Source organism: Tupaia chinensis, unplaced genomic scaffold (assembly GCF_000334495.1).
Source record: "Tupaia chinensis unplaced genomic scaffold, TupChi_1.0 Scaffold000147_1, whole genome shotgun sequence".
NCBI classification, from domain to species: Eukaryota; Metazoa; Chordata; class Mammalia; order Scandentia; family Tupaiidae; genus Tupaia; species Tupaia belangeri.
This window is the reverse complement of record NW_006159617.1, coordinates 1,259,120-1,283,954: the sequence shown is the minus strand read 5'-3', so window position 1 is coordinate 1,283,954 and position 24,835 is coordinate 1,259,120. Positions and strand designations below refer to the sequence as shown.

The following is a 24,835-nucleotide window of genomic DNA, read 5'->3' as shown; positions in this document are numbered from 1 at the left end:
TATATATGTGTGTATATATATATATATATATATATATACACACTTTATATATACTTTATATGTACTTTTTTATATTAAAATTTTTTATATAAAAAAACTTTTTTTATAAGTTTTACCTAATTTGGCAGGAAAAACAAAGCTTGGGGAAAAATAGAGTGCAGTATCATTTCTATATAAGATTTCCATTTCTATGACATCTCTCACCTTCTTGAGTTTTCCTAGAATAGTGCAAGTTTATGCATCTTTTCTTGTATCCTATCCACTTATGCATTTACCTAAACTTTTCCTTTTTCATTAATAAAAAGCTGCATTACTGTCAACTGTTATTCAACTGGGTACTATGCTTAAAGTTATTAATGTTGTATTACAATAACCAGTGTGAATTTGGTGGACCTCCATGGTCACCTAATAGTGTGTGCGACATTGTGCAGTGAAAAGACTTCTCATTAACACACACTAAATCGGAAGACAACCAGTGATATACTTCTCTTCTCTTTTCCTGACCCTTACCAGATACCAAATGTAATAAAGGCTTTCCTTTCAGGAACAGGAAACAGAATATTCACTGATAAAACTAATTAAGCTGACAAGAAAATCTAGAGACAGATAACTCCTTCAGGGTTCAGACGGTGGAGGACAAAGACTGGAGGGAGCCAGCTCTGCCTGCCACCTGAACAGCCAGCCAGTTGCAGTGCCACCTGCAAGGTGCACAAAGCTGCCAGGCGGGCACGTGGCCCAATCAATGGGAAAATGGGAAGGTACAGTCACAGGACACGTGAGAAAGGTGCTGAAAACGGAAGCTGGATGGCCCTGCCACAGAGCAATACAGAGAAACTGGAATGCTCTTGCTATAGTAATTAACATTTTTTCACATGGTTTAAATGTATCCTTAGGTTTTTTATTGAATGGTAATGCTCTTATATTTCACAATAAACCCTTTTAGAAGCAATGATCTCATAAACAAACAAAAAAAAAGTGTATGCTTAATAAAAAGTGAAGGACCTGATGTCCTTTCTCCAAGAAAGCTCATGATAAAATGCATAACTGCTCAAAATGTTTAACTGTCATAGTCCAAATGAATCCAAAGAGACATGACAAGTAAATGCAGTGTAGTATCTTAGACGGTGCTGGAACCAAAATAAAGGTATACTAGGGGATAAAATGCAATCTGAGGGGATAGCAGGTGGCATAATGGTTTAGCTCCAGACTCCCACCTGGTCAACCAGAACCTGGTGGCTTGCTTTTGCACTTCCTCCCACCCCACCTCTCAACTCTCTCTGGCAAGCACATGTGGCCTATAGCAGACTTAAATAATTATAAATAAAATAAAATAAAATAAATCATTTTTAAATGCAATCTGAATAAAACATGGACTTCAGTTAATAATGTACTAATACTGAGAAGACACCTTCATGGCTCCTGAGAACTAGTGATTTCAGGGAAAAAAGAAATGAAGCTTTTCTACTGATAATTCAGCCTCCAGCCCACAAAACTCCAGTGGTAGGAGCTAACTCAAGCCTTCTCTCTGCCTCTGCCTCTGCCTCTGCCTCTGTCTCTCTCTACCTCTGTCTCTGTCTTCTCATTTTTTGGTGTAATTTTTCCTTTTTAAAAAAATTTTAAGGTAAAGCATTTTCTCAGATTTCAAACCCTTCTCTCCCTTTATCTTATTAATAATCCCCTCCTCTCCTCCCAACCCAGGAGAGGCAAGGGAGCAGACCTCAGAAGATACCTTCATGGCTCCTGAAGCATGCCATGTGGTTTTCTAATTTTTGCTTTTTATTAAAAAAAAAAAAATTTAGTTTTTGGGGTTTTTTTAACTTTTTTTCTTCCCTTTTTCTCTGTTTCTTGGTTGTTTTTGTTGCTGTTGTTTCACTCTCTGTTTCCTTTTCTGCATGCTCCTGGAAGCTCAGATTGAACTTCAAGTTTGGGAAGAAACACACTTCCCACCAGATGACTAGAAATCGCCACAGGACCACAAGAAATATGGGAAAGCAAGAAAATGCCTCTCCTCCAAGGAAAACGAATAACTCCTCTTCATCCACAGACAGTTCAATGGAAATCATGGAAATGTCTGATAAAGAATTTAGAATATTCATAACGCCAAAGCTAAGAGAGATGGAAGAGAAGAGAGACAATGAACTGCAGAAAAGAAAGGAGAAAGGAGCTGACGAGTTCTGGGAGGTGAGGAAATTCTTGCAAGATCTAAAAGAAGAGTAACACACTTTACAAAAGAATCAAATGGAACTGTTAGAGATGAAGACTATAATACAGAAAGTCAAAATCTCTCTTAAAAGTAGTAAAAGCAGACTAGATCATACAGAAAATAGAATCTCAGAAGAGAAAATCTTAGAAGAGAAAATTGCTGGCCTAGAAAAATCCACCACCAAGACTGAGAAAATTGCCCAAAAATCTGAGAGTAATACACGAGAAAAACTAGATACCATCAAATATCCAAACATCCAGATAATTGGCATCCCAGAAGATAAAGAGACTCATAAGGGCACTGACAATCTATTCTATGAAATCCTGCAAGAAAACTTTCCAAACCTAGAGAGGCACTCAAAGATCCAGTCCTAAGAAATACAAAGGACCCCAAATAGAATCAACCCAAGAAGATCTTCTCCAAGACACATTATAACCAGACTGATCAAAGCCACAGACAAAGATAAGATACTAAGATTGGCAAGAGAGAAACAGCAAGTTACTTACAAAGGATATCCCATCAGACTAACAGCAGACCTCTCACTGGAAACAATGTGAGCAAGGAAAGAATAGGAAAATATATTCAAAGCATTAAGGGAAAAACAATTTCAACCGAGAATACTGTACCCAGCAAGATTATCCTTCCTATGGGAAGAAAAGACAAGAATAGTCTCAGATAAACAAAACCTGAAATTATTTACCAGCACCAGACCAGATCTCCAAGAAGTTCTGAAGGGAATGCTATGTCAGGAAAATTAAATGTAGTCACACACACAAAAAAAAGACTTCAAAAACTAAGAAAATGGCCAACTTTATCGCTGAGACAAGTCTGGAGTTGAATATTATACCCCAGAATTCAATCGGGAAGATCAAACCACAACAGAAGATAGATTAAGTACATGAGACTGAACTGGTGAAATAGCATTCTGTGACTTTTGAATAAAATATTGCTGCTTTTCTTCTAGGCTTTGTTGTCCAGTTTAAAAAGTTTTTGTCCTGTCTTGAGCTGTCAATAGGTTCGTGTACCTACTATTTGAACACAATACTAAACTGTTTCCAGGCTTTCAGTTTGAAGCAAATTTCCTTACCAATTCAAAACTGCTTTTCTTGAAATTACCAGCTGAATTGGGACCAGCAGTTAGCGTAATGGCTATATCGCTGGACTCCCATGTAGTCAACCACAGTTCGTGTCCCAAACCGGTGGCTTAAAACTCACGCTGGGCGCGTGTGTGTATGTGCGCCCAAGAACCCGAGATGAGAATGAAGGAGAAGGGCAAAAAAAAAAAAAAAAAAGAAATTACCAGCTGAACTTGCTATTGTACGTAGTTAGATTATTTAAGAAATTGTGTGATCAATAAAATATGGGTGGAAAAGGAATGGAAGACAACTGGAGACACCAGAGATAGTGTGAGAAGAGGGTGGGAAAGGGCAGAGGGTCAGACATAGGGGTAAATACATATAAACAAATAAGTATATATGAAACTAGAAATGGAAAATTATTGATGATAACATACATGATTAAGCCACTATGCAGTATATTCTGGATAGGAAACCACTTTTTGTATGCGTGACAATGATTAGGGGATGAATGTAAATTAATTAATTTTTTAAAAAGTTTCAGGAGAAAAAAAAAACGAAAACTATTTTTCTTGAAATTTAAAAAAATGCATATTTGATGACTGCAGTAAGTTATATAGTCCCAGCTAGGTGCTACTTTATAGTATGTTCATTCTACTCACTGAGGTTTATGCCAAAATCAGACTAGTGTTCATGGATATGTATATATCAACTGCACTTGCTATTGGAAGTATTTAGATTAATTAAATTCATTAGCAAATCAATAAAATGGGGGGAAAAGGCACGAAAAGCAATCATGGATACCAGAGACAGTGTGGGAGGAGGGTGAGACATTGCAGAGGGTAAGAGATAGGGGATCAAGGATGGCAAAAATAACCAAATATACAGGAAACTTGAAATGGAAAATTATTTGTTGACGATAACAAGTATGTTGATGTGCTTGATTGAGCCAATATACAATGTATTATGGATGGGAAATCTCTTTTGTTTGCTATAATGATGTATAGTGAATTAATGTAAATAAATAAATTTAAATTTAAAAAAATAATGTACTAATATCAGTTCATTAATTAATTATAACAAATATACTCCACCAAAGCAGGTTTTTTTGTTTGTTTGTTTTTTTGGGGGGTACAGGTTATATGAGAACTCTGTACTGTCTTTCAATTTTGCCTTAAATGTAATAACATTCTTCAACAATTAAGTTTAATAAAAATAAAAACAAAGCTTGTTAATATGCATTCTCTACCTTGGCAGACTGCAACTATACCATTAACCACATGAAAACCAGATGCTCTAAATATCCTAAACCTACTGAAAAGAACAGCATCTACTACATCTTTTAAGAAAACTGTTCAGACTCTACAACTCTCCTCATGATCTGCAATAGGCTCATTTAAAGACCTGCTATGAAGCTTGACTTTTTCCCTTAGGTCAAGAGACCGAGGGACCAGCAGTTAGCGTAATGACTATGTCGCTGGACTCCCATGTAGTCAAGAGTAGTTTGAGTCCCAGTAGGCTTGAACTCACGCCAGGCGCATGTGCGTGCGTGCCCAAGATCCAGGGAGGAAAATGGAGAAGGAATTGCAGCGTGGCCATCGCCCCTGGGGGGTGATTTCTTGCTTTCGGTCTCTCTGTCTTTCTGATGAGCACACGTGCCGTATAGCAAAAACTTCTCCCCCCGCCAAAAAAAAGACTATTGTTCTAAATTAATTTTGCAGGTTTCTTTACTCCAGATTTTCTTGTGCAGATGTAAGGAGTGGAGTGTAGTTGTTTATATTGTCTCCTTAGCAGAACTTTACAAAGGCAAATGAAGCTACTTTTATACCAGTGCAATAAGACACTTCAAAAAGAATTAGCTTTGAAGCCAGTAGGTGGCATAGTGGTTAAGGTTCTGGAGTCCCATATGGCGGACCATGGTTCCAGTCCTGGACCTGGCAGCTGCAAAGTCACACCAGCACATGTGCCCAAAATCCAGAGAGGAGAATGGAGGATAAGGGGTTGAGGCATGGCCATTCCCCAGTGGGTAATTTCTCACTTTCTCTCTTTTTTCTGGTAAGCACACGTGCCCTATAGCAAAATAACTCTCAAAAAAATTTAAAAAATAAAAAAAATAAGTGCGTTATTCCAATTATGGCTTGGGTTTTTTCCAGTCCACTGCATGGAATCAAACAAAAGCTTTGAAGTTCATTCCATTGAAACACACAAGCTTATTAAAAATATTATGAACTCAGTGAAAAATAAAAGGGTAAAGCATTGTGGTGAAAATATGATTTTACTAAATTAAAAAATCTGGCACCAACAGGTGGCATGGTGGCTAAGATATTGGATTCCCACATGGCCGACTGCAGTTCAAGTCCTGGACCTACCGAATTGCTTTCTCACTTTCCCTTTCTGTCTCTCTCTGGGGAGCACACATGCCCTATAACAAATTTTTAAAAATGAATAAATAAAGATAAATTAAATTTAGAAATAAATATACTTTTTTTAATTTTAGAAAGAAACCTGCAACATAGAAGTGTGCCTGAAGTTGGTGGAACAAATAAGAGCATCCAAACATGATTTGGTATTCTGCCAATTGACATAAAAGCTCTAGCTGTCAAAATTTCAAATATATTTACACACATAGTTACGGCACCTAAACTAAACATTCAATGATAGCACCTTTCTCTTTCTGCAGCCTATTATCACTTAGGCTTTTGACATCTTTAAACCTTTGAAGAACTGCTAAATATCCTGTGTTTTTTGTAAGCTAGTTCTCTAAGCTTTCATCACATTTTGTTCAAAGTCAGGTGGAAAACCTTAATCAAATTACTCTGCAATGGGAACTATAAAAGCTACCTTCATCCTTTAAAGCTTTTAGCAGGTTAGAATTAATTGAACATTAAGCAGAAAACAAAACAAAACAAAAACCAGAAGACACTGAGGAATGAAACGGACTAAATGATGGGAGCTCAAATGTGCAAATGTGATTCTGAACTTCTGTAATTATGACTTCGAATATCTCAACAGGAAAGATCTTTTGATGGGCCTCCTATCTTTAATGGATTAAATATACATTCTGTAACAGAATAAAATTAACTTGAAAAGGCCTACAGTTTTGAAGCATCTAAGTATGGGAAGATATTCAGAAGAATTATAAATGGAGACAACTTATCTGACAGCTCTAGTCTTATCAAAGCTTAGACATTTTTCAAAGTGCCTTCAAGGAAGCAAAAACATAAAACCTGTGAAAATCATGAGCTCACATACTTACAAATAGCATTTATACATGTCAATATCAAAAAGAACTTAGTCTCCATTTACCAGAATGTGCTTGATGCTTATACATCAGTAATTGAGAATATTTTCTTGGTTTTTCTTATTGTATTACATTTAATTACTGTACATCTCTATAGCATACAAAATGGCCTTTCAGGGAGAAAACACTGCATGTTAGTCCAGTCGAAGCTATCACACATTAACATGAACAGATAATTCTCCATTTTTGTACCCATTAGATGTTTTGTTTGCTTATTTCTTTTCATTTCTCTTCCCTTGATTCCTTTCTCTGGCATTCATGAGTGTTTTCTCAACTAAAAATATTACGATCTACAGAGAAGAGTCAATTGCTGAAGTCAAAAATTGCAGCTTCAATAATCATAAAATGTAACTCAAAGGACCAGCAGATGGCAGAATGGTTACATCACTGGACTCTCATGTAGTAGACCATAGTTTGAGTCCTGGACCTGGTGGCTTAAACCTCAAGCCGGGTGTATATGCATGCGTGCCCAAGATACCAAGAAGAAAAGGGAAGAGAAGGAATTGCGTGTGGCCATCCTCCCTAGATGGTGATTTCTCACTTTTTGTATCTCTGTCTCTCTCTGTCTCTGTAGCAAGCACATGTATCCTATACAAAAATATCTCTAAAAAAAAAGTAGCCCAAAAGATTACAAACAATATTGTGGAAGCTAAAAAATGCATAAGGCCACACTGAAAGAAGAGATATTTTTCAGAAACATATCAGTAATTATAGTGTTAGAAATAGATATGGGTAATTAACTGATAAAAATACTTGAATGTGTTCTAAGGCTAATTATTGTGCTTTTGAAATTTTTTTTAAGAGAGATTTTTGCTACTGAGTGCCTGTGATCATCAGAGAGATAGAATGTGAAAAATCACCCCCCAACCCCTCAGCCCAGGGGCAATAGTCATGCTGCAATCTTTTTTCATCCATTCTCCTCTTGGGATCTTGGGCTCGTGCCCGGATTGAGTGTCAAACCACCAGATTTGGGACTTGAACTATAGTCCACTATGTGGGAATCCAGTGAAGTAACCATCATGTCATCTGCTAGTCCCTCTGCTTTTGCAATTTTAATGGTCACAAAATGGAACATTAAATGTACATAAACTGACTATTTTATAAGTATTTTTTTTTAAGTTTTGCTATAGGGCATGTGCATTCGTGAGGGGCAGTGTACTTCCCCCAAGGGGAATGATGGCACTGCGATCGCTCCTTCTCCATTCTCTTCTCGGGATTTGGGGTGTGCATACACATGTAACCAGAATGTTTTTCAAGTCACCACACCCAGGACTTGAACCATGCAGTTGGCCATATAACATCCAGCCAGCTTAACTGCCATGCCATGGGTTGGCCCAAGTAACTTGATTTTTAAAAAATTGTACATAGAACTATCTTAAAGGACTGCCAATATAATAGAAGAGATTTATCAGATGATAAAATAGTATTTCAACAAAATCATATAGCAAAAAATAATAGCTTTTGTTTTGTTCTCAAAAGAGTTCTAGTTTGGGAATCAATTCTATGGTCACTCTACTTTCCTTTACCCCTTCCCATCCTTAGGTGCTTAACATCCTCTCAAGTAACATAACTTTTCTTCTTCTTTTTTCCCTTTTTAGGATTTTGCCATAGGGTGTGTGCTCTCTCAATAGAAAAAGACAGAGGGAGGAAAATAGTATTGAGGAAAATGACCATGTCGCAATCCCTTCTCTTGCATTCTCCTCTTGGGATTTTGGGCACACATACACACAGAGCCAGCACGATTTTCAAGCTGCCAGGTCTAGGACTCAAACCCAGTCTGCCATGTGGGAGTCTAGCACCTTAACCCCTGCTGGCCCAACACCTAACTTTTCAACAAAGAGATAAATCCTGTTATCTTGATGTTCGCATAATTCTATCCTTTAATTATTCTTTATAATTTTTAGGCTGAAAAAGTTGAGAAACAGCTTTATTATTCCCTAGTCACAAAAGTATATTTTAGTATCAGTCTTTGAACAGAACCTGAACCGTATGTACTTCTTATCTATAAGTCAAATGCAGCACACAAAATTCTTTCCTAAAAGTTAGGCTCTCCCAAACGTGACTTTTATGAAGGCTGCCCTGACTGCTCCAGTCACAGGAAATCCCTCCCCTCCCCTCTTCAGCCACACTTTGAGCTCTGTGTCCTACAATTTCAGTAGATGCTTTACCTTCCTGGTTTCCCCATCAGTCTTCACATCCCTTGCAACACCCAGTGCCCACAGGTCTGACTTGCAGCAGATATTGAATTAATGGCAGAATGAGGCAGGAGACCTGGAGTGTGAACTGAAGTGGAGAAGGTGGGGTTTTATTCCGGACCTGAGGCAGGCAAGTACTCTGACTCAGGGAGGATAAAAAGGGCAAGAGTGAGAAGCAGCAAGGAGATAATGAGACGAACTATGGGAAATCTGACTGCCACGCTAAAAAGGGCCAACCCCTTTCTGAACACAAGGAGAAAGGAGGAGATCTAGAAAACACACCAGCTTGCACCTGAATGCAACTGCTTTTCAGCCTGCTGGCTGCTTTCTCCATTCATTTTGTCTTTTTCTCCCTTCATGTTGTTTCCAGTGGGGAAAGGGTACTCCATTTACCATCTATCTGATATCTGATTCTCTTTCTCTCTCTCTTTTTTTTTTATTTTGGAGAGTTTTTTGCTATAGGGCGCATGCAGTGAGTGGTCAGAGAGACAGAGAGAGACAGAGAAACAGAAAGTGAGAAATCATCTGGTGGGATGGCCACTCCACAACCCCATATCTTCCATTTTCCTCAGCATTTGGGCAGTCACGCACACACACCCGGCATGAGTTTCAAGCTGCCCAGTTGACCATGTGAGAGTCTAGCACCTTAACCACTATACCACCCGCTGGCCCCCCCATATACCTGATTCTAAGGAAGCTGAAAAGAGTCCAAAACTGTCAACTTAAGAAACTGTCAGTCTTGTCAGGATTTGCAACTAATATTTTTTATATGCAGAGGCTTCTTCATTTCCTGCCACCTCAGGTCTGTGTCCTAGTGAGTTGAAGTTGTTGAAATCTCAACTCCAACTGGATGGCTAAATCAATGTTTCAAATCCTGAATATATTTCCACAGTAACAAATACGGATGCAATTTTTTTTTAATTTGCCAGAGGGCACATGTGCTCGCCAGAGACAGGGAGAGAGAGAGAAAGCACCACCGCCACCACCCTCCCCCATGGAAATAATCATGCTGCAATCCCTTCTCCTCCATTCTCCCTCCTTTCAGGATTTTGGTCACACACACAGGCAGTGTATTTCTCAAGCCACTGAGCCCAGGATTCAAAATGGACAGTGGGCCATGTGGGATCCTTTAACCACTATACCATGGGCTGGTCCTAAGGATGCATTTTTAACAAAAGAATATTTAAGTTTGTTTATAAGCATTATATATGAGTTGTAAAGATACAAGTTAAATTATAAGATTTTATGCAGAATATTATAATTATGCAATTAAATTGCATGATTTTTTATAGACTACACCAGCTTTTTGTAGATAAACACCACCTTTTATAAAATATAAGGATTTGCTTGTCATTCTGAAATCTCAAAACTATTTATTTTTTTCAATTTATTTACTTTATTTCTTTTATGAGAATAAGCATGCATATGTGATGGGAGGAGGGAAAAGGTGAGGGATAAGGGAGGTACCCTCAACCAGGCTCTCATCATAGTACAACCCCTTCCTTTCGGCTCTAAGAAATTAGTATCTTGGAATACACTGCCCAGAAAGCTTCAGGTCTCTCAGGATTCAAACCCTTAATTGCCCATGGCTTCCAGCACTGTACATCAATATGCTACTGCCTGAGCCCTCAAGGCTAGGCCTCCAGATGCTTTTTTTTTTTTTTTTAATTAATACTCCAGATGCTTTCTTAACACACAACAGAATCATCGGTACCAGTAAAGAATATATTTTCTCTCTTAAAATTAGTACATTCTGGAATATAAGTGCTTTCGACTTGCTCATTCAATAACAAATGTTTTCCCTGAATTGGCATTTATGATATAGTGAATACCTACTGACAATTAGATGATTCACATTTAACTCCAAAGTAGCCTCAGTATCACAGAAGGATCACTGTTTGATGCCTGAGCTGTGGTTCCATTTTCTTCAACAGTTAAAACAAACCTTATATTTGAGTATAGACGATACTGGCAAGAAAAATTGGGAGATATTGTAAATGACCTACTCTATTTTTTTAATTTTTTTCTTTCTCACAAGAGACATAGAAAGAGATAGAGACAGAGATCTAGTATGCTCAAAAGTCCTCATGCCGAGTCCACCTCCAGCTTCAGCCAGCACCACATCAAAGGCACATGTTTGTGCCACACATGTTTAAGGCAGTCTCTGGATGTGAACCCAGAACTTTCCAACATGGGTCAGCCTCACAGAGCATTGCATGACAGCTACACCACCATCTGGCCCCGACTATGACTTTTTTTTTTTTTTTTTTGGGGAGAGGTTTTTGATATCAGGTGCATATGCTCCCCAGAAAGACAGAGAGAGAGAGACAGAGAGACAGAAAGCGAGAATCACACCCCAGAACAGGGAATGGCCACGCCGCAATCCCTTCTCCTCCATTCTCCTCTCGAGATCTTGGGCACACACACACACATGCGCCTGGCGTGAGTTTAAGCCACAAGGTCCGGGACTCCAAACGCAGTCGATTACATGGGAGTCCGGCGACATAGCCATTTCGCCAACTGCTGGTCTCCCTACTCTGACCTTTTTAAAAGGCTTTTCCAAAAGTTACATAAGTCTTCTATGAAAGATTATGTAATTAGGCAAGAAATTCTTTGCTATAAATACATCATTGAATTATCTTCACACTATTAGTGTATGGGATTCCTGTCTATTTAGTTATTGTCCAAAAAGATGTGTCGTAGACTATTTTAATTGACTTTCACTTTTAAAAATTACTGATTTGGCACTTGACAACCTTGCTACCTAATCATCAAACACAAAGATAAATAACCGTTTCCTGGTCTGTAGTATGCAAAATTGCAAAATGGACCAAAAAATCGCAAACTACAGTGAAACTAGTAGAGGAGATTTTCTAACCAATTTTCTTGAACATATCTCCCCTTTGAAATAAAGTGCTGTTGACAGCTCTAATCTGACATTTCAACAGTGAAGGCCCTTTGCAAAGCCCCTGGTGTCACTTGAAGGTGCCTGGAATGGATATTCCAGGAGGCAGAAGTTTCCTGAGACAGAGCCACTGTCTGTCATCTTTCCACCCCACTTTCCCCAACATCCTGCTGGAAAGTTTAATTACCTTTTCATTCGATTTTCTGCAAAACACAAGGGGAGATTTTCTGGAATGTGCGTTAAAAAGAAGGTAGCCAAAAATCAAAATCTGACTTCTTCCACATTATACAAGGATCAGTTGTCTGAAAACTGGTCACTTGTGAGCTCCCAGAACCACCACTTAATAAAAGAGCAAACAACCTTCACATTTGCAAACACCATCTGCAGAAGGAATCTGAACCTCAGCCCTCTGAAGAGTCAAGAGAAGAAAACCAGCCTTTCCTTAATTGAGCCATCATCTTTACTCACTGGCTCATCAGATAAGGAAAAGGCCATTTCAGTGAGCTGAGTATTTACATTTATCTAAGTGTATAGTTTTCATCCAAAACATTCCACTTTCCCTTGGTTTAAAGTTCCCTTCCCTTGTGGTCTGAGCTGTATTCTCATCTCACCTGTTTGGATAACGTCCCCTTTGGGCAGTAAAGGTATTATAGACTATTGTATTCCTTTGTCTATTAAAAATCTAACATGAACTTTGTGTGTGTGTGTGTTAGAAGGCATGTGTGCTCATCAGAGACACAAAGGAGAAAGCAGCACTTCCCGGCCACAGAGCATAAGCACCATGCAATCCCTTCTCCTTCTTTTCTCCCTGTTTTAGACTATGGGCACTCACACACACCTGGCATGTTTCACAAGCCACAAGGTCAGGGACTCCAGCTTCACAGTCGACCATGAGTTCTGGCTGCCTTTACTACCAGGCCACAAAACTGGCCTATCATGAATTTTCAGTGGGCTGGTATTTTATTAAAATTGTTACTGTTCATTTAAATATTCTGCTTACAGAGTTGTACAGATATTGAGTGCCCTTCACCATCTCTCTTTTTTTCCTGTCCCCAGGATGGTTGCAGAACCTTGGTTCTTTCTGGAATGAATACACAGTGCTGCAGAGGAGATGCTTGCCCTCTCATTCATTCATCAGCACCCTCAAGATGACCAAACCTGACAGCCTGAGGTACATGCTCTGCCAACAGATCCCCTAAGAGGCCAAGAAAAATTATTTTCCACCACAAAGACTATTACTAGTTTATGTCATGTCCATCAGAAAACATGACACAGGGATATCTTAAGCATGGATTTTCTAAACAAATATGGATCGGCTCTTCAGGAATTCTTCTAAACCTCAGCCCAAAGAAGACTGTTACTCTGTCCTATGGAAGCAAGAGTCACAACGTGACTATTTTATGTCAGAGGAGGAAATGGTGTAGTCCACCATGTCTAAGGTGATAAGCAAGAAATCGGTAATGCCGCCTACAGCCTCCCAAGAGCCCTTCTACCCTAGGGCCAGTCAGCTACATGCAGCCAAGGAGACGTGATGCTTCTACCACTGTGTTCAGATTTCACAATGAGTAACTCCCAGGCCAGCAGATGGCATAGTGGTTAAGATACTGGACTCCCACATGACCAACCATGGCTTGAGTCCTGGACCTAATGTCTTGCTTTCTCATTTTTCCTCTTTCTGTCTCTCTTTAATGAGCATGAAAAGAAATAATAATAATAAATTTATTTAATTTTACTTATAATTAAATAACTAATTTAAAAAAGAATGAGTAACTCCTTTTGCACTTCTTTGTTTTCTATTAAAAATCATTTAAAAATCTATTTAAAAATCATTCTTGGTCAACAATACCATAATACAGAAATGGCCACTTGAGCTCCACAATCTGGTGTAAATGATCACAAAGGGTTATCAAGGCTGAATATTCCCATAAAATATCCCAAACCTAAATTTAAAAAATTGAAAACTAAAAAAAAAAAGACTGCTCCTGATGTATGTGCACTGTGAGGGAACTGTCAGAACCCAGAACCTCTCATTATGTAGGGGTTTTCTGCTTAGTCACCTAAAAATGAATGACAAAGCAAAAGAGATGTGAGTACATTTAAGGGGAAAAGCTTGTAACAACCTGGATTTGGAACTGCTCAAAAAAAAAAAAAATAGAAACACAAGCTTTTGTAACTACTCAAATTTCTTATCCTTGTGAAAACATTTTTGTCTGACGGACAAAATATTTCAACAATGAAAAAAAAATAAGACTGCATGGGCAGGCTTAGTGGTACAGAGATCGCACATTGCTCAAATAATGCTGGATCCATATAAACACTACGTGTTTCGTTCCCTGGTGCACCTGTAGGTGCCAAGTGTGGGCTCCCACGATTCCGCTGGTTGCAAAGTCAGTGAAGCAGAGGGGTAGACTGCAACACGAGACACTGTTGAGAGTGCTTATCTTTTTCTCTCTGACTCATGAAATAAATGAATTGAAAAAAGAATGCTGTAATACATGAAAATAAGATCTTTTATAACTAAACTCCTTTGTGTTTAATCATAACTTATTCCATTCCAAATGACTTTTTCTTTTTTTTAATTGTCAGAGGGTGGGAGAACTCGAAAGAAAGAAAGAAAGAAAGAAAGAAAGAAAGAAAGAAAGAAAGAGAGAGAGAGAGAGAGAGAGAGAGAACAGACGAGGGGAGAGAAAGGAAGGAAGGAAGAAAAAGCATCCCTCAATGGGGCATGGCCATGCCACTATCCCTTCTCCATCATTTTTCCATGTTGCCGGGACTTTGGGCACACATACACATGTTTTTAGTGTATTTTTAAAGCCACAGGCTCTGGATTCAAACTGCAGTTGGCCATGTGAGGCTAACCCCCAAATGACTTTTTACATATTTTGAAACTGTGACAGACAAGTGTTTCTAACTTGCCATGAAAAGAAAGACAACTATCAGGGTATAGCGTATTTTAGACATCTCAGAGTATTCCAACCACAGCCCTCTTCCCCTAAAAACATATCTATTAGGGCAGCATAACTTGGAGACAGAATTTTTTTTTTGTTTTTAATTTTTTTATAGGGTACATGCACTCAACAGAGAGAGACATGGTGAGGTGAGTGAGAAAGCACACCCCTAGGGTATGACCAAGCCAGCAATCCCTTTTCTTCCATTGTCCTCTTGGGATTGTGGGCACTCACACGCACACGTGCTTAGTGTGTTTCTAAAACCATCAGGTCCAGAACTCGAACCCCAAGTCGGCCATGTGAGACCCAGCCATGTTAACCACCATGCTACCAGTTGATCCAAAACAGGAAATGTATACCTGCGGAGCCTGAACAAAGTAACTGCAAAGTGCAATAATATTCAAGAGCAAAAAGAATATAGTAACAATAGACTGTCTTTGGGTCAAAATATCATCCCGTCATCTTAGAAGGGGAAGAAGTATCACCATGAAGTACTCAGGTAAGGTGTCACAGAGTCACATGCCTAGATCAACGTGGGTCTTCAAACAAGTGAATTTACCAAGGCACATCCATGGGAAGGATAGAGATTGCAACTAGAAATAGTATCTTTGCCACATGTGTGATTTGACCCTCACAGTGTATGCAAAATTGGAAATTTCCACCAAACCCCAGCACTACTACCACGTGCATCCTGCATGGCAGCCGCTGTCTGGAGCTGAGAAGTGGCCAAGCTCAGGCATGGCTGTCCCTCCACAGAGGAAGCAGAGGCTCTTACTGGCCACAGACTCAGCATCGTGGGGTCAATGTTACCTGCCTGGGCTCAGAACTCTCTGAGTGTGTGAGCTCCACAGCATCACATCAGCCACAGCTGCAAAGAGAGCGGAAAGGAGCTTGAAATCAACACTCAGGGGTCGGGAGTCCTTCCTGTGGAGCTGCTCCACCAACACAAAGGAGAGCTTCAGATATTTCGGTCTGGTAAGGGAAGGTGTGAGACATCTTCTTTACTGCAGACAGGAAACTCATGGAATGCAGCTAGTCTACTTGATTGCTGACCCCCAGAGAGAGCTGGACCCAGGACATTCACCTTGTGAGTCTCCCCACTTTAGATCCTCACAGGTGTTGTCACCTAAGTAGAGAGAAACTACGCAGGAAATTTTGGCAAGATACTATTTTTAAACATTTAATGTCTGGTGCAGTCCAAGCACAGATAGATATAAAAATAAGTGTTCAAATGAAAGAACAAATTAATGAGTGAGCAAATGAATGAAAAACACAGGAAAATGGTAAAGAGAGTGTCTTCTATAGGAAAATAACAAAGATGTTCCTTATTTAGAAGTGAGCCATTCAGGGCCAGCAGTGGTAACGCAACTGGACCCACATGAAAAAAAGGTCCTGGATTAGTGTCCTGGGACCTCCCTGGGTACACGCATGTGCCTGTGATCCTGGCTGCCTGGGCCTGGGGGTGGATCGTGACATGAAGACCCTGTTGGTGGTGCCTGTCGTTCTCTCTCTCTCTCTCTCTCTTTCTCTTAATTATGAAATAAATAAATGAATAACTTAAAAAAATAAGGTTGGGCAGTCTAAGACAAACTTCTTCCACAGTTAGATGTCTTCAATTTAAATGACACAGCAGATTGATATGCAATTAAAACAGAGACTGATGTTTTCTCTTTTTTTTTTTAATTTATTTATTCATTCATTTATTTTAATTTGACCAGAGAGAAACAGAGACACAGAGAGAGAGAGAGAAAGTGAGAAAGCAAGCCACCAGGTCCAGGACTTGAACCATGGTTGGCCATGTGGAAGTGTCCAGTGCTTTAACCACCATGCCACCTGCTGGTCCCAAGACTGATGTTTTCAATGCTACATAGTTCTTGAGGATTTCATGTTCATTTAAAAGAGTATTTCTCACTTGGCTAACATGTAGGTCTTCTGAAGAAAGTATCTCCTGTAGATGCCCAGAACTGACTTAATCATTGTTTGTATCATGTTACGTAACTATAAGTGAATATAGGTCAAATATGCAATCCTTATACTGGTACTTCTAATATATTTATAATACCAGTACACATTTACCAAATCAATGAAAATGGAATAGGTAATGCCCGCCTACTCTGAAAAAGGACGCAGTTTTACTGAAACTCAATCGCCAGAGCCAATCCAAGTGTCGTACTTGATTGAGCCTGCTGCTAAGATCGAAATCCCGTTCACCCTTTAGTTTTCAACTGAGATTACAGAAAATCCAACGCTCTGGGCCTCGATCACCTTCTGTTTCATGCACAGGTCACTAATACCCCCAGCCTGCCTTTCTGCCTCCCAGCAATACCCACAGTGTGTGGGACACCACAGGGACAAGGAGGCAGGTTTTGAAAATGGGTGGCCTAGGACCAGCAGTTAGCGTAGTGGCTATTTCGCTAAACTCCCATGTAGTCGACCGCGGTGAGAGTCCTGGACCCAATGGCTTAAACTCACACCAGGCTTGTGTGCATGCGTGCCCAAAATCCCGAGAGGAGAATGGAGAAGGGATTGTGACGTGGCCATCCCCCTGGGGAGTGATTTCTCACTTTCTGTCTCTCTGTCTCTCTCTGCGTTTCTGGTGAGTGCACGTGCCCTATAGCAAACACCTCTCCAAAAAAAGGAAGAAATAGGTGGCCAAACATAGAATGGAGGAGTCACCCAAGTGATTCTGAATGTGCTCACGATCATTTGTTTCACATCATCATCAAATGGAAAACAAGAATATATAATCATGGCAAACTCCCTAACGGACACAGTAAGACTTTGAAGGGTCTGCAGCCCTGGATTTGAAAAGCTCTCTGGACATAAAGTGTCCACAGTCCTGGGTGAGTGGTGTTCTGCACTCCAGGAGAGGGCTTTCCATTTCTTATTCTGTATCCTATGTCTTCTGGATATCAGACACCCCCCAGCTACTGTGGAAGGTGATACAATGAACTCTCTGAAGGTCAGGGTCAGGTTTACCCAGTCCCACCAGTGCTGACTGAAATATCAAGAACAATGCCAACGTTGAGTGTATTCGAGTAAGAGTTAAGGAGACAGTTGTATGACTTCATCTATATATTTGCTTTTATACGACACCCAGACTAAGGCCTAAGGATTAAAATTTACTTTTATCTTTTTAGAATTATTCTGATAAAAGCAATTACCACTTGGAAACCCCCAAATATCTATAAGTTGAAGCAATGAGCTGGCTTGTTTGAGAAAATGATTCCAAGGAATTCACATATGTCACAGATAAATTCCACCATGATAGCTTCCCTCTGAGAGATAGTGTTTACTTTCCATTTTACAACCTGATATGAGACTACTATAGCCTGATGAAGCAGCCTGAACACCCAGAGTAAATATCTCTTCCCATTTCTTCCTTCCAGCGTCATACTGCCTTCATGTGTTACCTAAACTGCAAGAAATTAGGCACAAAGATGGGTACTGTCTATACCCTCATGGGAGAGAAAAAGGAAATGCATTTTAAATCACCAAGACTTCTAACCTTTCCCAAAATCGACAGGTTCTCCTTACTGCACTCAGCTTGCAGCCCTCCCAGTCAAGGTAGAGCAGAATGATGCAGTTATATCCATTTAACAAATGAAAAACGACTGAGGCAGAAACTGAAAAATAAAGCTTTGCAAATACTCAAAGCGTTGAGCCAGCCAGTGAGTGACATGGTGGTTAGGACACTGATCCCACGTGGACAACGATGCAGTTCAAGTCCCGGACCCAGTGGCTTGAGAAATGTGCCAGGCACCTGTATATGCGTGCCCAGAGTCCTGAGAGGAGAATGGAGGAGAAAAAGAAGGGCATGGCCATCCCCCTTGGCTGGAGAGATGATTTCTCTCTCTCCCTCTCTGTCAAGTGCATGTGCCCTATAGCAAAAAATTAAAGTGTTAGGAGTGATATAACCATGAATTTTTTCGACTTTTTTTTAAATTCTTTTATTTAAACGTATTTATTTTGATTTGACCAGAGAAGGACAGAGTGAGAGTGAGAGCAAGAGTGAGAATGAGAGAGAGAAAGCAAAACGCCTAGTTCAGGACTTGAACCACAGTCGGCCATGTGGGAGTCCAGCTCCCCTAATCACCAGGCCCCTTGCCGGCCTCATAAACCGTGAATTTGAACAAAAATTTGGGACAAGAATAAATCAAAAGTTAGGTTCAAAGGAAAACTAGAAGAATCTAAAGTCTTCCCAAATGACACTCTGTTTTAAGCTTTTTCTTTTTTGCTCAAACCATAACAGCAGAACAAATCATCTCTCAATTCTGAAAGCAAAGCTCTGAGCAATCAACGTGATCTGATTAAGGGTCAGACCAGGCTACTGCCCAAACGGAGAAGTCCTCTGAGGACCGAACGCCAGGATTCCTTTCTGGGGCCAGAAGGGCAAAGAGAAGGTACTACCTTGAGATGAAATTCAAGAATCTCAACCAGAAGTGACCCCTACCAGCAAGTAGAGTCCCTAACACCAGGAGGAAGGCTCAAGATTCAAAGGGTGTTTTTTCTTGATCTTTTTAAAAATTAAGTTTATTTATGATAATGCCTATACTCACATGAGACAGAAAGAGAGAAGCATCCTTGACAGGATCTCATCGCACCACGATTCCCTTTCCCCAGTCCTCCAGTTGATCAGGACCTTGGGTGCTCAAGTGCACACCTGACATGTTTTCAGGTAGACCCCAGGATATGAATCCAAGGTCGACATGTGGCTTCCAGCACTGCAGTTCAGTTGGCTATTGACTATACCACTAGGTTGGGGCTGGTTTACTTCCCATATATCTTCCACTCAGAAGGGCTCTGATCCACATGTGACAGAAGACACATTAAAGAGAAAAAAATTAAAAGTGACAGGGCAGAGGGTTAGGGATAGGGAATCAAGGATGGCAAAAAAAAAAAAAAAAAAAAAAAAAACACAAAAAAGAAAAAAAAAAAAAAAAAAAAAAAACTCAAAATATACAAGACATAAGAAATGAAAAATTGTTTGTTGATAACACATATGTTGATGTGCTTGATTGAGCCAATAGACAGTGTATTTTGGATGAAAAATTCATTTTGTGTACTGTAATGATGTATAGCATATTAATGTTAAAAATAAAAATAAATTAATAAAAAAAAAGTCACAGAATAGCAAGAGTTGGCAAAAATAAATAAATAAATAAAGAGATGTGGACCAGACTTAGATGTTAGAACCCTGGTTCAGAACTCGGGGAAGCAGAGAAAGTGCCGGAAAGCCAATGGCTGACACACTAGGAGATTCCCAAAGCCAATGCCAAAGGGAAATATGCCACAAGTAAAAAACCCCCTTGATGACCTGGCTGTGGTACTGCAGGCAAGAGGGTCACTGCTGGGTGATGCTGGAGCCAGATGGGACCCACTGGTTCCGGTCCCACTGTCTGCATGAACATGCTGGTTTAGGGCACCCACGGGAAAGCCCAAGGTTCTGTCTGAATGCAGGGTTGGAAAAAGGATCAGAACATGAAGAGCCCGATGATGGCCCTGGCTTACTTACTATCTATCTCTCTCTCTTACATAGAGAAAATAAATAAATAAATAAATAAACAAACAAACAAACAAACAAACTTAAAATGAAAACCTTCTTGGCCAGCTTCTGAGGCATTCTGTATGGCACCGCTGGAAGACACATGCCAACCCCAGTTCTAGTCCCTGAAAAACATGTCACATGTGCTCATCCATGCCCAGAACTCTGGTGGGCTGGTGGACTAGAGGAAGTAGAAGAGGTGTGACCACACCCTGTAGAGGGTGCTCCTCTTTGTCTCCCTCTTTCTGCCTCTGAGATTCAAAACCCTTGCACCTCATCCAACACTGGGGTATTTACTATGGTTCACCATTGTGTTGCAGAGCTGGAACAAAGCTCAGGTCCTGGGATGAGATTCAAATATTGCTGACCACGTGCATGGTAAAAATAGTTATTTCTAAACACTACAAACACACCAAGATGCACATATGTTGAAGACACTCAAGAGATAAAGAGAGAAGAGCTGACCTGCCTCCCCCATCTCACCATGGCTGAGAGTCCAAAGCTCACTGAATGGAAAAGAAAGAAAGAGGAAAGACCCATCAATCAGCCACTGTCCGCTCCTCCCCATTGGTCTGCTGATCTTCCACTCCCCATCCCTGTGTGCCCCTGTCCCTGGTCCTCTGCCTTGTTCTCTGACTCAAGCTATTTGTAGTTCCCATTCTTTGCCACCATCTCCTCTTCCTTTCCCATCTCGTCAAGAACCGTATCATGTAAATTAAGTGAGCTAACAAAGCAATCTCACCCATCAAACTGGAAATGGCGAAGGTGGAACACAAGCAGGGAGAATGTAGAGGAAATCCTGCCCGTGCTGATGGCCAGGCTACATCAGCAGTCTGCTGTCTCCCCCAACCCTCCCACATTCTCCCCCTGCTTCCAGGACTCTTCTTGGCTGGGGACCACGTTCTTTTCCAACTTCTCTTACATAACCACTTCACCTTGCCCAGTCTGAACTCTCCTGCTGGCTGACCTTATTATTCAAGCTTACCAGGAAGTGGTCAAGGTCCGTCTGAACTTATAGACTGTTCACATCTGCCGGGCTCCGGTTAGCAGGTCACACAACTCCCAGTGACACTCTCCTCTCTAGACCTTTTTATTTATTTTTCCCCCAGTCTCTCTTTACCTCTTTCACGGGCAAGAGAGACAGAGCTGAACCAGGAACCACACCAACTGGCACGTTCTCCAGCTGTGCCAGTACTGCCCCCTTCCACACCCCAGCCTTTAAAGGAACATGTCCCTCCATTCTCCCAGAGCAAACTTTAGAATGTGTAAGACCATTTTCATCTTTTCGCAATGTGATAATATTTTCTCTCCAATATCACCATTATTAGTGATTGGGGAGTTTAACCCAAAATTGTTCATATTTTGCTTGAATTATCTTTGATATGGAAATCCTATTAATACTACTATGTTTTACCTTTACGGGAAGCAAATATTCTTCTATCTAGAGTCAGTACTTTTCTAACTGGCTGAGATTACCCCCAGGCAATGGAATGTGAGGCAGGAAACAATGCCACAAGACAGAGCGAGCAGGACACACTTTCCTAGACAGACAAGTTTCCCCTTGGAAGAAAACAGGACATTTCAAATTAAAACGAGCCTTAATACATCATGCAGTAAAATGAACAATTAAATCTAGTTGTTTTTAAATAAAAACTCAAGACTTAAAGAAAAGTCCTGCTTGTAGCTAACTCTTGGGATATGTCCACAACATTGGGAGCTTTCTGCAAATAGCCCTCTTGCCTTGAAATGTGCTTTGATGAAATTGTCAAGAAATGGTTCACCCACATGATGAACTTCCTGAGGGCATGAACTACATCTCCTTCTGTGTCATCAGGGACCCAGGACAGTACCTAAGACAGTATTTGGCACAGAACAGGCACAAAGTGTGAAATTAAGATGACTGGAATGATGGCAATGGCATTAGCAATACCAAAAATTTTTATCCTATATGGACAGAAGGAAGGAGAGAGGGACAGTTGTATGAGGAAGTGGAGTAGAAGTAATCCAATTTATCAAAACAGCTAATGGGTGCCATGGTAACAATCAGGCGAAGCATCTCTGTCTAGTTCTTTTCTACTTAAACAAGTGCAGGAAGGCAAATATTGTACTTGTTAATCTTACTTCAGAAAGAGGTGGAGCTTAGAACACAAGCCTACCAGGTGACACCAGGGTGCATTAACCAACCGTAGCAACCACTGAAGAATTCGGAAAAGCATCTCAATAACAATCATGCCAACAATAACATAAAGTCCTGGTTTGTACATTGATTCTAGAAAAGGTCACCTTAATCATTTAAAACTGTCAAACATTTGCTGCTTAGACTTGACAACTGTGAAAAGTAGATTCATATGTGTCTATATATACCAGGAGATCTTTACAAAGGTCATGGGAAATTATGAAAAAAATTATGCATGGATTCCAAAATTTTTACACCAAAATAAACTTGTACTTTAATTCTATTTTCCATTAACTTTTTGAAATACCCTTGTGTGTATGTGTGTATTTTACATACCTATGTGTGTATATATAATCGAATATAGCCTAATGTCTATATAAGCATATATGCCTATGTATTATATAATATATAAAATGCCTAGCACATATATATGTATACATCTATAAAATCTTGTAGGACATGGACTTATCCTGCCTTTTTAAAGTATTATTTTTAGCGGGACCCAAACTAAGTTACATATAAAACATCGACTCAAAGGAAGAGTAGTTTATAGCAATGCTTAAAAGTTTGTTTCCTTGATGGAGACACTGCATTTTAACTGAGTTATAAATAAAAGATCAGTATCACACCCACGTTCTCCGAACAGTCCCTTCTGCACTGTCATGAGTCACTGTCCATGTCTAGTATAACTGACTCCCCAAACTGGAAGAAGCTGGGAGGGGCAGGAAGTGCGGACTCCCAGCCCCGCAGGTCTAAGCTATAAGCTGATGGCCAGCACCTCCTAGGGCTACTTCTAAGAGGTTTTTGCTTTAGGGCACGTGTGTTCGCCAGACAGACAGAGAGAGAGACAGAGAGATAGAAAGTGAGAAATCACCCCCCAGGGGGGATGGTCACACCACAATCCCTTCTCCTCCATTCTCCTCTCAGGATCTTGGGCACGCATGCACACGTGTCCAGCATGAGTTTTAAGCCACCGGGTCCGGGACGTGAACCGTGGAGTCCAGCATGGGAGTCCAGCAACATAGCCATTATGCTAACTGCTGGTCCCGGGCTATTTCTTTTCTAAGTCTCAGATACGCTAACACCAACCAAAAGGAAGCTTTCCAGGTCTTAATAGTGACAGCAGAGTTCAGGATGATTTCAGCTCAAATCCAAGCAAAAAAACATTTCCAGCACTAAAATGTGTGTATTGAGGGAGGAAAAAGAGACAACAGCTGAAGACACACCAAAGTCTATAGACACTGCCAACGAAGCTCAATGAAAATCTGAGCATCTCTGCCTCCCGGAAACCCCACTGCTGCCATGCTCCTGCCTGCTGAGAATTAAGTCAATAACTTGATATTACTGTGCGCTGTTTGAGAGCCACAGGGTGAGAGATTCTGCTGTACGATGTCATCATTTTATTCTGTATAAAAAGTAAGTTTTCACTTCCCAAGATCTGGAATCTAATCCCTGCTCTTTAGTGAGGCTTCACGTGCCTCTGCCTATATGTCTGGGTCTGTTTCTCCATCAGATAAGCAAGCCTACTTCCCAGGCATGTTTGCAAATTAAATGAGGGAACGCTGAAAAATGCTTAGAACACAGGAACCGATGAGTACGTGTGTCCAGCAAAGTAAACGGCCGACAGTCTCCTTTCCTATGCAGTCTTAGGAAAACAACAAATTCGAAAGCCATTACAAAATCAAGGATGCCAAATTATTAGACTTTCTGTGTCCTGGCCCCAGGGTACACCCAGAGACCCCAGCAGGTGACCTAAGGGGCCTCGGTGAGTCCTGGGAGCCCGCCCAAGTCGGCCCCAGGCGCGGAAGCTGCGGATCTCACCACAGCGGGTGACACTAAGAAGGCCCCCTTTGCGGATCTCAGATTCGCGCAAGTGAAACTTTTCTCCTCAAAACAACTCCTCAAAATGCATTCTCTGAAATGTATCCCCTTTTCTTGACACTAGGGGATCTCGTCTTGGAAAAGTCCAAAGTAAATCGGTGAATGGAGAAGGGTAGGATCCGCTGGAGACACAGCACGCAAGAGGGACAGAGGGCGGCGGGTCAACGAGTCAGGAAACGCCATCCCTCCCGCCCCGGAACCCACATACGCACCTGGGGATGAACTTGGCTTCGTCCCCAAGTCGCTCCTGGAAGTCCTGCCAAGCCCGGCCAGGGCTCGCTGGATCCCACAGGCCGGTCACCGTCGCCACCGCGTCCTCGTCCTCCTCGCTGTCACCGGGCTCCTGCCCCGCCTCGGTGGTGACTGGCGTGTACTCCCGCGGCCCCAAACCCTGGTGCGACCCCCCAGACCAGGCCCCCCGGAAGCCGCGTGCAAACTCCTGGAAGGTGATGGCGCCGTCACAGTTGGCGTCCAGCCGCTGGAACACGGCCTCGGCCTCGGCCGGCCGCACGCGCAGCTCTGCGCAAAGCGCGCGGAACTCCTCGCGCTCCAGGCGGCCCGAGCGGTTCGCGTCGCAGGCGGCGAAGATGGAGCGCAGCCGGGCC

General features: G+C 41.0%; 1 protein-coding gene across 1 annotated transcript in view; it reads right to left on the bottom strand.

The window, feature by feature from the left end:
* The window catches only part of RASEF (RAS and EF-hand domain containing), a gene marked incomplete at its 5' end in the record, with an annotated part of 95,368 nt that extends 70,534 nt beyond the window's left edge, over positions 1–24,834 (bottom strand). Inside the window, one exon of the mRNA XM_006145509.3 lies at positions 24,443–24,834. Within this exon, the coding sequence (XP_006145571.1) occupies positions 24,443–24,834 (392 nt within the window). The remainder of the gene's footprint in view (positions 1–24,442) is intronic.
* Position 24,835: the final 1 nt, after the last annotated feature.